Raw genomic sequence first — 13,997 nt, forward strand, 5'->3', positions numbered from 1 at the left:
GTACGGCACAGCCCTCCATCCTTCCCATCCTGGATTACTTAGCTGACCTACCACACAGTGGTCTCTCTTTCTCCTCTATAAAAATTCTTGCCTCTGCTATTTCTGCTAATTTTCCCACTGAGCAGCCCCTTTTCTCACACCCTTTGATTAAACAGTTCCTCAGAGGGGCTAGCAAGTTGAGCACCCCAGAAGGGCACCAACACCAGCTTAGGACCTTAGCTTTGTGTTGGAAAAGCTCATCCTGCCCCCTTTTGAACCAGCTTCTTCTGCAGAGCTAAAATTTCTCTCCTGGAAGACAGCATTACTTCTGGCCATCACTTTAGCCAGAAGAGTCTCTGAGCTGCAAGCACTCATGGCTGTGGAACCCTTCATCATCTTCCATGCAGACAGGGTATCCCTCAGAACTAACCCATCCTTCATGCCCAAGATGGTGTCCAGTGTGGCCCTCAACCAATCCATTCATTTGCCCACCTTCTTTCCTAATCTCCAGAACAAGGGGAAAAGGATTCTTCACTCTCTAGATGTACACAGACAGCTCAGATTCTATCTGAACAGGTCTAAATCCTTCAGAAGGTCTGATCAGTTGCTGGTTAGCTTTGCTGCAGGGGCAGAAGGCAAAGCCATCTCCAAGCAAACCATTTCCAAATGGATAGCACACTGTATCAATTTCTGGTACTAACAGCATGGAAAGCCTCCCTCAAGGGGGTCAGGACACACTCCACCAGAGCAGCCTCCACCTCTGCAGCTTTCCTCAGAGGAGTCCCCACCAGGGACATCCTGGAGGGTGCCACCTGGACATCTGTTCACACTTTTACCAAGCATTGCCCCCTGCCTCTCTTCTCCAAATCCAGGGCAGGATTTGCCTCTGCAGTCTTGCAGGGTACCTTACCCAGCCCCTAGTTTCCTTGACTGCCTCCACCCATTTCCTCAGCTTTGGGAATCTACCCAAATGCGATGACTGCAACAGTGAAACACGAAGAACATAGTACAGTTGTGTACACTTACCATAAATGTAGATGTTCAAGTGTCTTCAATGTTGCAGTCCTGGTCCCCCCCCCCTTTTTTTTTTCCTTTTGTTACCTTTCTTCCTTGTTCTCCTTCCTTACAAGGGACATATTGGTATTTATTTTCCACTGGTAGGGTTTTTCCACCAGAACCTGGGCTCCTGACAGGTTAGGGCAAGAAAAAACTATGTAATGGCGTCGACTGCCTTACTTTATACTCCTGACGACCTGACGTTAGTCCTCAAGCGACCGCAACCAATGCAGAAATACTAAGTCTCTGGCATTCGGGCCGGTCGAGGGCTACCCTGGCAGAGATAAGGGATAACCCAAATGTGATGGCTGCAACACTGAATGCACTCGAACATCTACATTTATGGTAAGTGTACACAACTGTACTTTCTTTTCTCCATCTTATGATTTCTTTTTTCTGTGTACAATTAATTAGGCAGCAAACTTGATCTGAGGAGCTGTTGACAGGGTGGAGCATTGCGGATAGGGGAGGAGCTCGAGATTAGGATCCAAGTCTGTAAAATGCGACCAAGTCTGATCTGAGACCCAGTAGTGAAGAAGAATGAAAATGGGCAACACAGATGTCAAGTTATGGTAAGTATATAACATATAAGTTATAAACATAGCTCTCAACAGAATCGGGGACAAATCCAGAAATAGTCAGGGACTCATGTAAAATATTAGTACTCTTAACTTGAGACATTGACAAAATGCAAATGAGAGTTAGTATACATTTTTTCTGAAGTAAAAGAAGTCTGTAACTCAAGTTATTGTCATTAATTATTAAATGTATTTCCACTTTTTCCTCAAAAGTCGCCAGTTTTTAGGAGGGCTAAGGACAGACCTAAAATTTGAATCAAATTAAGGACAGTTGAAAGGTATGGTAACAACAGCTAAACGAGTGCAATAATTTCTTAGCAACTTCAATTATTTTTCTCCCTGGGCTTTAAAACTGCATCATGAGTTCTATTATCTTACCTCAGGTCATGATTATGCTGCTCACACTCGATTCAAACAAATGAAACACCCAGGGCTTCCAGGTCTGACTGGTAGCAATTGCTAGTGTAGTGGCAGGAAAGGCAGGCAGCAGCAACAAAATCTTTCTCTTAGTGTGAGGTTCAAAGAAAGGGGTCACCCAGGTCTTCTAAATCTAGCTGGTAGTATTACTAACATAGCAGCAGGAAAAGCAGGCAGGTAGCAGCAACTAAGTCTCCCTCCTAAAGGGAGGTAAAACTTCCAGTCAGTGGTGGCATGGTTTCTTCCCTTCCAAAATGTCTCATGCAGCACCAGGTATCCTTCTTGCCACAATCCAAACCGGCTAGAAAACCCACTTATGCAACCAAGAAAATTAAACAACAGCTGTTTTGAATGTTGAAAGAACTGGACTGAATTGCTGAGAGCCATTCTTTTTATTTTTTAATTTCCTCAGGCTTTTTGTCATTCTCTGACATCGATTGGCTGTTTTTCAAGACGACAAGCCAATCAACAAGAGGAGAGGCATTCAGGAAAGCTTGTCAGTGTAGATGATGACATGCTGACATAACCTTTAAGCAATACATTTCCTTAAAAATACGGAAGTGCTGTATTGTAGCATTTAGAATACTGGAGTTGCGTTCAGAAAAATGGAAAACTGGAGAACTTGTGCTATTCCCAAATACTCCTGGAAAAAATGGAGGGGTGGCAACCTTATTACAAATGTTTCAAAAAGAAATGGAAGCTTCCAGATTTCCTGTTATGTGAGTGTTTAAACCCAGAATTCATGCTTGGATTTTAAAGCCCGTTATCCTGGTGCAGTTGTCCCCACCTAGAAGGCATCAAGACAGTAGCTGGTGCTTTGAGATGGAGCACTAATAAGTTATTCCATTAATCTCATCACTGTTTCTATGAAAGCCGTTTACTCAGTACCATTGTTCTAAGTAAAACTTTGCAGTAGCAGGACTGTTCCACTTTGAAGGATTCCAAATCCAAAAAGCAGTATAAAACAAAATGCACAATTTTTGAATAGTATAAAGAAAAGACATGGATATTTAAGTAACATTCAGCAGTGTTTCTGTACCATAATTCATATAGTGTGATCAGTAACACTTGCCAGTATGTCTGTCAATTCAAGTGTTCTAACCAGAAACAAGGTTGTGAGATATTCTGCTGATGAGCAACAGGAACCCGCACCCCTGGAATGCAGGAGGAGCAGCAGTAGTCATTTGCAGCCAGCATGCAGATATACTGCTTAAAGAATCGCAGGTCAAAGTTAGTAACTCATCGAGGAAAGTGGCTACAAATTAAAGCTCAGCTTTACCTAGTGCAGGTCACTGTACAGACGGGTCAGCAGCATAGATATAATCCGTTTTTTTTGTTTATCAGACTGAAATATATTGCCATACTCGAATAAAGGCATCTACCCCTTCAGAAAGCAATGTCACCCCCCATGGAAGACTTCCTATTTTCAAAAGTTAAAGCCTTTACTGAGAAATCAAATCAGTATGAGCTAATAGTTGCTGAAGAACGATCATATGAGTGGAGTCATTGCTAGTAAACAGGAGGGTAACTGCCCAATTCTCCTTAATAGCTAAAGTCAAGGCACACATATGGGTTTAGCACTACTAAATGTAACTCCTGAACACTGGAACTTAGGTAGTCTTAGCCATGGCCACTGGCCACAGATGTGTGCAACATGTTTTGCTACTTTGGCAAGTAAACTGAATGCTCAAGTTGAGTTAAGATGAAAGGAAATGCAGAGATGAATGCTAAAGCTTTTGGCCTATTTTAAATTAAGATAGAAAGCATTTCAGATTGCTGGTGAAAATAAATAAAAATAATATTGCACACTAAATATTAAGATGGCATTATGATGTGACTAAATATAAGTTGATGTGTGTATTCATTTTTGTGTACATTCGTTATTTAATTCACTATGGTTCATGCAACTCCTAATGCATGTGTACAACTGTGTAAGTATGTGTTTGTGTGCATCTCTAGTGGCAACATGATTAGCATTGGCTCCTCACAGCAAGAGGTGCTCCAGTTCTGCTAGGGTGCCTTCTTTGCGGTGTCCCAATGTCCTCCTCTTGCTCTTGTGGGTGTTCTCTGGGCACTGTTGTTTTCACCCACATCCCTAAGCTAGATTAGCAACTCTTAATTGTCTGTGGATGTGTGGATGATCTGGAGCAAAGGCCTGAAAAACTGTGAATGGATATGGTTGTCATGAGGTCACTGTAGGAAAATGTATTTAACTCAAAAGAACTGATTAATATGTTCACATATACAAAGCTGCTCTATGTAGATGATGGGGCACTCCATGCTGTTAATAAGATCTCCAGCAAGTAATAGAGGACTGGAATTAAAAACTGAAGACACGTAGGATGAAACTGAGTGCAGACAAGACAGTGGTCATGGCAGGAAATGGGGATATCAGAATAAACTTAAATGTGAGTTAGAAGAGGAGATAGTGGAATATGTTAAACACTTTAGGTATCTGGGAGGTGAAGCTGAAGAGAAGGGAAATCTGAGTGAGGAAAGTTAGAATCAGAAGCACTGCTAACTGGTACAGAGTATCAGGGGCTGTGAATGCTAGATGAATGCCAAAGAAGCTGACAAGTAAGGTATACAAAACAAAGGTGTGAAAAGTACTTTTGTATGGTGCAGAAACCTGGGCAGTCAAAGCAGAGCAGCTGAGGAAGCTTGAGGTGATAGAACAAACAGATAAACTGCTCTGACAGCCATGTGTCAAGTTTAAAAAAAAATACACTCTTCACAGTACACATTGTGAAGCGTATGTTTTTGTGCTTGAGGTGATTGAGATGATGTGTCTGAGACAGAGCTAGACCTGGCGAGGAGAACACTGGCTCTACATGATTGCCACTGTTGAAGTGATACCCCAACCCTATGAGTAAAAATGGGATTAACAGATGACGTGTCTATATACACCGACACAGATACATTCATCCATATAATAGCTAGATAGATACACACACACACACACACACACACATATACATATATATATGTGTGTGTGTGTGTTTGTGTTTGTGTTTGTGTGTACATCTGTCCCAAGAACCACACAGTTTCAGATATTTTAGGCCAAAATCTAAGATATCAAAAAGAAAAGAAAATTAAAGTGCTTCCTCCCACACCCCCTGCTAATTTAGTATCGAAACTCCAACATCATGCAACAGTGAGGAAAAGGAGAATCCCCACTCCCTGCTTAGCCACAGCCTACAAAGTAATGTTAGCGTTCTGTCATCAAATGTATTTTTGATCTCATGTGCTGATATTATGAATGTTTGCTGAATTGAATGTACAATGAATTGCCCATATATATATATATATATATATATATATATATATATATATGTATATATATATATATATAGCTAGATAGATATAGCTATATATATAAATAGATATATATGTGTGTGTGTGTGTGTGTCTGTGTGTGTATGTATATATATATCTATATATCTATATATATATATATATATATATATATATATATATAGAGAGAGAGAGACAGACAGACACACACACACACAGCATTGGTTTAGTTGGGGGGATCTGCTGTGTGTTGTATAATTTATCTGGAAAAAGTTTCTTGATGAATAGTCAAGTCAGTTCCCAAGGAAAAGCATTCCAAGAAAGTACAATGCAATATATTTCATTTATCCCTCAAGCAGATGCCCACTTTTCTATTCATCTGTTTTTTGCATTGACTTGAAGGCCCTCAGGAGCACAACATGTTGCTTTAATAGGAGAGTACCTGTAGCAGAGCAGATGTTCATCGTGTTACCCTACTGCAGTCATCACACTTGGGTTATCCTGCCGTCAGGCGGTCTCGCAGTCGGCCTGAGTTCCAAAGTCTTGGTCTGGCGTTGGTTGCTGTCGCTTCTTCCCTGATGTCAGTGCGCCAGGAGTATATAAGAGGCATCCGACGCCATTTTCTTCAGTCTTTCTTGCCGCGCGGTGCCCGAAGCAGAAGCAGTTCGCAAGTGCTGGTCGGCCGACACCTGAGATTTTCTAATCGAATTTCAGTCCGAAGTCTTCAATAAAGCTAAGTACCCCATTGGGGAACCTTTTCTTGCCTCAGTCCGATGTCAGAAAAAGTTAACAATTGCATTTCTTGTGGGAAGCAAATACCTCATAAGGACTTCCATTCTTATTGTATTCCTTGCCTAGGCCCAGACCACGACGTCACAGGTTGTCGGTTTTGTGCTAGGTTTAATAAACGAACTATCAAACGCCGTTTTGACTTCGCACGACATTACTTTGGTAGGAAATTTAATTATATCATGCCGTCGGAGCAGCCAACGACCGGCATGCATAAAAAACGCAAGGATAAGGACAGGCAGCCTAGGAACAAGCCAGACTCCGAGGCCCCTGCTGGGCCTGTCGCCGGTTCTCCGGTTTTCAGTGAGGCGCCTACGCAGCCCCTGATGACCGCAGAATTGGAACCCTAGACAGCTTCGGATTCTCAAGCGGAGTGTACTAGGCCATCGCAGCCATCTTCATTAGGCCCTTCCGACACCGGAGCAGAAGGAGATCCCGGTGCAGTAGAAACACCTTTGGTTGCAGAAGGTGTCTTCAGACCGACTACACTCACCATTAAATTTTATGCTAAGCTTAAAACTCCATTAAAACCAAAAAAGACTGTACATCAGTCTCTAGTTCAAGGCCCCATGCCTAAGAAACAGATGCTTAAGATGGCTGAAGATTTGATTACCCTAATCAGGGGTTCCCATCCCCCTCCAGATAAAAAGACCAAGACAAGAGGAGGATTATGCTTCCTCTGACCAGGTTTCAATTAACTCAGATTCTTCCGAGGAACAGGATTATGCTTTTCCCCCTTATGAAGACTCTAATGCTGAAGACTCTATTCCCTCAGCATCTCCCCTGAAGACTACTCCTTTGGGGAAACTTTACATACCATGAGGGAACATTCCACTGGGAAGGCCAGGACTACTCTGATTCTAAGAAAAGGCACCGAGAGTTCCTTTTACTACCCCAGCACAGACCACTTGCTATCCTTCCAGTTTTAGACATTGTGGATGATGTTTACTTGGAGTCTAGTCTAAATCCCGACTCTCTACCTCCTGCTCCAGCCAAACCAGACAGATACTACAGAGTTCCTGACTCACACAAATTCCTTTATAAAAGCCCTGTGGCTGACCCAGAAACAATTTCCCAGGGTCCCAAAGGGGCTAAAGCTTCTATGGCTAAAAATCCTGTGCCCTCTGAAAGGGATTCAAGAGCCCTAGATAGATGGGGAAAGAAGATATACACCTCAGCTACTCTGGCTATGAGAGCATTAAATTGTCAGTTTCACATGCTGAAATATCAGCAGTTCCTAATGTCTCAATTAAAACAAAAAATAAGCACTCATTCTGAACAGTCTGAAGTCAAGGAAATACAGGATCTGTTGCATGCAGCTAAACATGTGGGCAAACATACTTTACAATGTGTATTTGATTCATTGGAAGCTTCCTGTAGAGCAGCTGTTACTGGGTCTGTCATACGTAGACATGCTTGGTTAAAAGAACAAACCCTACCTGATCATGTTAAAGCAAAATTATTGGACGCACCTTTACAGCAGGATGTATTATTTGGTGTCAAAGCAGAAGAGGTTTTAAAGAAAATGGAGAATAAGGCAAAGTCTATGCAGACGGTCAAGGATTTTTTACAGGTACAACCCCCTCGTTTCAGTAGAAATTGGCCATAAAAAACTGGTCCTTTCCAGCTTCTGACAGATCGCAGAGGGGCAAATACAGACACCCAAGGGGCAGAGGTCAGTCACAAGGCCTTTACAAACCTTGCCAATGGGGTACTGCTACCCAGAAAGGAGGAGAAGACAGGCCCCAGGCTAGCAGAAGACAAACACAATGACTCAATCCTCAAACTACCAAGCAAATCTCTCTTGGCAGCTCCCTTGGGAGGAAAATTAGCACTTTTTGCAGACAACTGGCACATCATCACAAAAGACAAATGGGTCCTAAACATTGTCTCACAAGGATACAGATTCCACTTTCATACCATGCCAAGGATAAAAGGAATGCCAAACCTGCCACCAAATCAATGGGCAGAGGCACAAAAACAAATTACAGCTCTCATGGACATGAGAGACATTCAACAGGTACCTACACAGGAGCAAGGACAAGGATTTTACTCAAGACTCTTTCTAGTCCCAAGAAAGGACAAAGCATGGAGACCCATTCTGGATCTTTCAATTCTGAACACCTATCTGCAAGTACCAAAATTCAAGACGCTAACACTACAGCAGCTTCTTCCCATGCTGGGAAGAATGCTTGGCTAGTAACGTTGGACCTCAAGGAGGCATACCTGCATGTCCCTATCAGACAAAATTGCAGAAGATACCTCCATTATCAATTCTCTGCACTGCCCTTTGGCTTATCTACTGCACCCAGGGTCTTCACAGAATGCCTGGCACCAGTAATTGCATTCTGAAGACAAAGAGGAATTCAAGTATACCCATACCTGGACGATTGCCTTATTCAAGCAGAAAGCACGGACATTCTTTTAAAGCATCTGGCATTTGTCAAACACCTTCTAAGTTGCCTAGGGTACACAGTAAACGAAAAGAAATCAAAACTAGTGCCCTCACAAAACATAATATTCCTGGGTGCCAGCTTGAATACAACGGCCCAGATGGCTTATCTCACACCAGACAAGCAACAACAGCTGACTCAATACTTCAAAATAATGGAAACAAAGACCCAACTCCCTGCAAGAAAAATTCTGCAGGCCTTGGGATTCATGGCATCTTGCATACTACTACTGCCATTTGCAAAATTGTATATGAGGAAATTACAATGGTACCTGAAAAGCATATGGACTCAGCACAGCCACAGCTTGGAAACAAATGATACCACTCATTCCCTGCCTTCAACAGGAGTTTCTATGGTGGGCATAGGCATGTCACCTCAACAAGGGTCAGCCTTTCACCTTACCCACAGCCAGGCAAACTATGACAACAGATGCATCGAATTATGCCTGGGGAGCACACATGGCAGGACAGTGCATTCAGGGCGAATGGACTACAGATCAAAGGCATCTGCATATCAATCAAAAAGAAATGCTAGCTGTACAGAATGCCCTAACAGCTTTCAAGGACCTCTTACACCCAGGACAACTAATAATAGAGACGGACAATACCACAGTAATGTGGTACATAAACAAGCAAGGGGGCACACATTCCTACCCTCTATGCAGGCAAGCAATGACCTTGTGGAACACAGCACTGTCTTACCAAGTTCAACTGCAAGCACAATTCCTGCCAGGAAAGAAAAACACATTGGCAGATGACCTAAGCAGAAACATCATGGATCCCCACGAGTGGAAACTAGATCCACAAGTATTTGCAATGATAACTCAAAAATGGGGACGCCCAGACATAGATCTGTTTACCAACCCCCAAAACTACCAACTTCAAAAATTTTGCACAAGGACATTCCACCCACAAGCTTGGAAAGTGGACGCCCTCTCATTCAGTTGGAAAACATTAACAGTGTATGCCTTTCCTCCACTGCCTCTTCTAGCAAAGGTACTGCTGAAAGACAGATTAGAGAGGCCACAAATGATACTCATTGCACCAGACTGGCCACGCCAGCATTAGTATCCAATTCTAAGGAACATGGCCCACGGCCCACCATGGATTTTTACCACAAATTCTTCACCTGTTCACCCAGCGAGACAATCAGATTCTACACAGCCAGCTCAAGACTTTAAACCTGGCTGCATGGCAAATTACCTAAACAACCAGCCAACACCTCTATCCAAAGCTGTTATGGATGTCATTCTGGAGGCCAGGAGGCCCAGCACCAGGAAAACCTATTCAGACAAATGGAAAATATTTTGCGCCTGGAACCAGGCTAAAGGCCAAAATCCCCTTGATCCAAACATTCCTCAGATTCTACAATATTTAACTAAGATGTTGCACAAAGGACTTTCCTTTTCATCTATTAAGATCCACGCCTCAGCAATTTCAGCTCATTACAACACGGATCCTCCTTTATTTTCACATCCACTCCTAAGACAGTGCCTCAGAGGGGCTAAGAACATAAGACCGCCCAGGAGAGCACCAACACCTACTTGGGATCTCAACTTTGTTCTGGAAAAGCTTACACTGCCGCCCTTTGAACCAGCTTTTTCAGCTGATTTAAAATTTCTTTCATGGAAAACTGCCCTGCTACTAGCAATAACTTCAGCTAGAAGAGTCTCAGAAATACAGGCACTAATGGCAGTGGAGCCTTTCCTCTTTTTTCATCAAGACAGAGTCTCTCTACGAACTAACCCTTCCTTTATGCCAAAGGTGGTATCCAGTGTGGCCCTAAACCAAACCATTCATTTGCCCACCTTTTTCCCAAATCCCCAGAACAAAGGAGAAAGACTCCTGCACTCTTTGGACATTCACAGGCAATTACGTTACTACTTGGATAAAACTAAGGCTTTCAGAAAATCTGACCAGCTCTTTGTAGCCTATGCTGCAGGATCACAAGGAAGAGCTATCTCAAAACAGACCATTTCAAAATGGATAGGACATTGCATACGTTTCTGCTACACACATCATGGGAAACCGGTACCTGCTAACATTAGGTCCCACTCCACCAGGGCTACAGCTACATCAGCAGGCTTTCTCAGGGGGGTGTCAACCAAGGATATTCTGGAAGCTGCAACTTGGAGTTCAGTGTACACATTCACCAAACACTATCACTTACCTCTATATTCTAAGAGTAGAGCTGGTTTTGCCACTGCAGTTTTGCAGGGCCTACTAGCTTCTTCTAACCCTGTTTAACTCCTCCACCCATCCTTAGCTTTGGGATTCAACCCAAGTGTGATGACTGCAGCAGGGTAACACGATGAACATAGTACAGTTTTGTACCTACCATAAATGTAGATGTTCGAGTGTTCACCCTGCTGCAGTCCAGGTTACTCTGCCTCCATCCCCTCTGAACTAGCTGGACTTATCTATACCATTCTATCCTATACAACCTCTGTGGTGTATTTGCTTGTGCCTGAAGGTATTGTTTTATTTTTATATGTACATTTTTATATAGCAATATATATATTGCCTACCTATTGGGGGCACCTGACATCTGGGGCAAGAGAAACTGAAGAAAATGGCGTTGGATGCCTCATATACCCCTGGCGCACTGACGTCAGGGAAGAAGCGACAGCAACCGACGCCGGACCAAGACTTTGGAACTCAGGCTGACTGCGGGACTGCCTGACAGCAGGATAACCCAAGTGTGATGACTGCAGCAGGGTGAACACTCGAACATCTACATTTATGGTAGGTACAAAACTGTACTATTTTTCAGATAAACAAAAAAATCTGTGTGATTTGTCAGTTAATAGGGTAATTGCAAAACCTTTGAATTTGCACCAGTCCAACTGTTTTGCAAGTAGCAATGTTCATTTCCAATTTTTGGTCCCCTTACATCACTTCATCATTTAATTGGTCCAGTGACCCACATCCATACTGGGTCAGCTAATCTCCTACCCCTTTCCCTCAATTATTACAGGTAATTAGAGGTGCAACTTACAGCATTCTGTGCCATATTAAACTGGATTCACTGAGCTACAAAATCTGTTACACAGAGTAGAACGTCTTGTATCAGTGGCAGCCTAAATGTAATGGATGTCTGGTGCACAATGTAGGGCATCCAGTGGCAGTGGAACTTCAGTCTTGAGTCCTGCCAGTGGCCTCATACCTTGTCATTTTATTGATCCAACATCTGTAGTCACTAATACTGCCATTTCAGCCTCTGTACAAACCAGTATTTTTTGCACAAATGCTTGTTGCTTTGTTATGTGTGTGTGTATGTATGTCGTGTGTGTGTGTGTGTCTTACAGATCATGCTATTCTGCTCATTCAGTGGATTGAGATTGAACAGAAGTGTCCCGCAAACTAAGAGCATTCCCGACATCCAGTTCATGATGTCAGTGGAGGAAATGTCAACATTTAGTCCCTACAGAAGACCTCACAGATTTGTGATTGTGGTGAGTACATACCTTTTACCTAGTACAGAAGACCTAATAGATTTATAATTATGGTGAATACATAACTGTATTTATATTGCAGCTGAGCCTGCCTAAAAGACTATGCATTGATTGCTCGATTAGCACTCTCTTGGTCATCTGCTGTTCACATGTAACCCAAGAAAACCTCCAAGTTAATGAAGCTCAGTGCTTTGGAGATGAATATGTTCCTCCTCCTTCCTTCCTTTCTCACCGAGTTGAACAACTCCATGGTTGATTCTGCATGGTGTAAGTTAAAGGTAGTTGGAGGAAGCCCTTCTTTTGCTTTCCTGCCGTAGTTGCCAGTTCCATCTAGGTCTTTGCCTGTTCAGTCAGCTGGATAGCTGGTTCATAAAGAGAAACGCAGACACTTCTAACGACCGTAATGTTGTAATGAGATATGCTAGAAAGAGTGGAATTGAGGAAATTAAAGTGTCATGGAAGGTCCTAGTGTGTTACTGAAAGTTCTGTCTTTCTTTCATGAAGAACTGCAGCATATACAACATCCCCCCCCCCCCCCCCAAGCTACAATCCACTCAAGTATTTATAAACCAGCTCTCTTGGAACTGAAGGATGAAACCCTGAGTATGACCCAAGCAACCCAAGTTCAAATAGCAGCAAGGGCAGCTGTTGGGAGTTGGCATATGAGATGAGAAGAGTGGCTGACTCTCCTGTTTTCAGAGGGAGTAGGTAAAAAGGTTGCCCGGCACGTGGTTCATTGCAGTATCCCTGACGGAAACAGGAGATCCCACAGGAGCACTGGCATTGATGGAGTCAGGGCTGTCTTGAGGGTTATGTCATTTGTGGAAGTGGGTGTTGCACCATCACTAACTCTCATTGCATACTAAACCTTGTGGCTGTACTGTTCATGAGTAGGAGGGTTAGGGCCTTAAAAACAAAAAGCTCCTGGTCTTGCAGAGGTGATCAACCCCACTCACTTCTGCTTGTCTCCCACTTCTAGGAGGAACGAATGGGGTGTAGGATCTTGTCTGCCTGATCAAATAGGGAGGGGGGGATGCCTTATGTCACCAAGGTGAAGAAGCAAAATAGCTCCCCAGTAAAACAAGGCCATTTATAAGGTATGTTAAAAATTAGTAGTCCTGGTGAAAGCACCAGAAGACACTGTTCGGTCTTAGAAAATGCTAGTGAGCAGATATATTTTAAGTGATAAAAGAACTTGTAGTAAATGCCATGGGAAGTGTGAACAAATGTGGTGTTGGCTTGGGGAATTATACAAATATGGGTTTGTAATAGGTGGTGGTGAAAGCATAAGAATGTTATGAGTAGTACCAAAAGCCTTAAGCTATACTGTAGAAGTAACAGAAAGTAGTGAATTCCTTGCTCAATGGAAAAGTCACAATTTCTTAAGCTACATCTGTTTTACAAATGAAAGTTGGTTAATTTATTAATATGATCTCAACAGGTAATATATATAAAATGCCTTGTAATTTTTCTTTCTCTCTCTCTCTCTCTTTCTGTTTAGAGATGATAAAAATCTGAATAGTAAAGCCTTAGTAAGTGGAGTTAAAGCTGTAAATAAGGTGGATCTTGTATCTGAACTGCAAAAAATGAAATCTGGTAGCAGCCTAAAATGTGAAGACGTTCCTGTTGTCAGAGCAGCTGAATCAGGTTAGTTATGCTTTTATTCGTAGCTCTTAGCTTCATTTTGCAGGAACAGGAATAATAAAATTCTTAGGCAGAGCTAAACAAATTACTTCACATTGTAACACAACTTGACACTGTAGTACTATGTCTGTGTTCACACATGCTCTCACTGAGAATAGCTGCATCTCTAAAAATTGTAATTACTTAGCTATCTTCAAGAAACATTAGTTCTTACTTTAGAAAGAGACTGTTTCATCAAGGAACGTGAAACAGTTGTAAGATTATAATTGTTAGTTATTATCAGTGAATGTTGGCTCTTACTTTGGAGTGAAGGATATTTCATTATAGGAGGTT

At 42.5% G+C, this 13,997-nt stretch overlaps 1 protein-coding gene across 1 annotated transcript in view; it reads left to right on the top strand.

Moving 5' to 3' along the window:
- The window catches only part of LOC122814161 (transcriptional protein SWT1-like), a 1,475,367-nt gene extending 1,461,695 nt beyond the window's left edge, over positions 1–13,672 (top strand). Inside the window, exon 9 of the mRNA XM_044086774.1 lies at positions 13,522–13,672. Within this exon, the coding sequence (XP_043942709.1) occupies positions 13,522–13,672 (151 nt within the window). The remainder of the gene's footprint in view (positions 1–13,521) is intronic.
- Positions 13,673–13,997: the final 325 nt, after the last annotated feature.

The sequence above is a fragment of the Protopterus annectens genome, chromosome 10.part0 (assembly GCF_019279795.1).
Source record: "Protopterus annectens isolate FY-2018-M chromosome 10.part0, PAN1.0, whole genome shotgun sequence".
Taxonomy (NCBI): Eukaryota; Metazoa; Chordata; order Ceratodontiformes; family Protopteridae; genus Protopterus; species Protopterus annectens.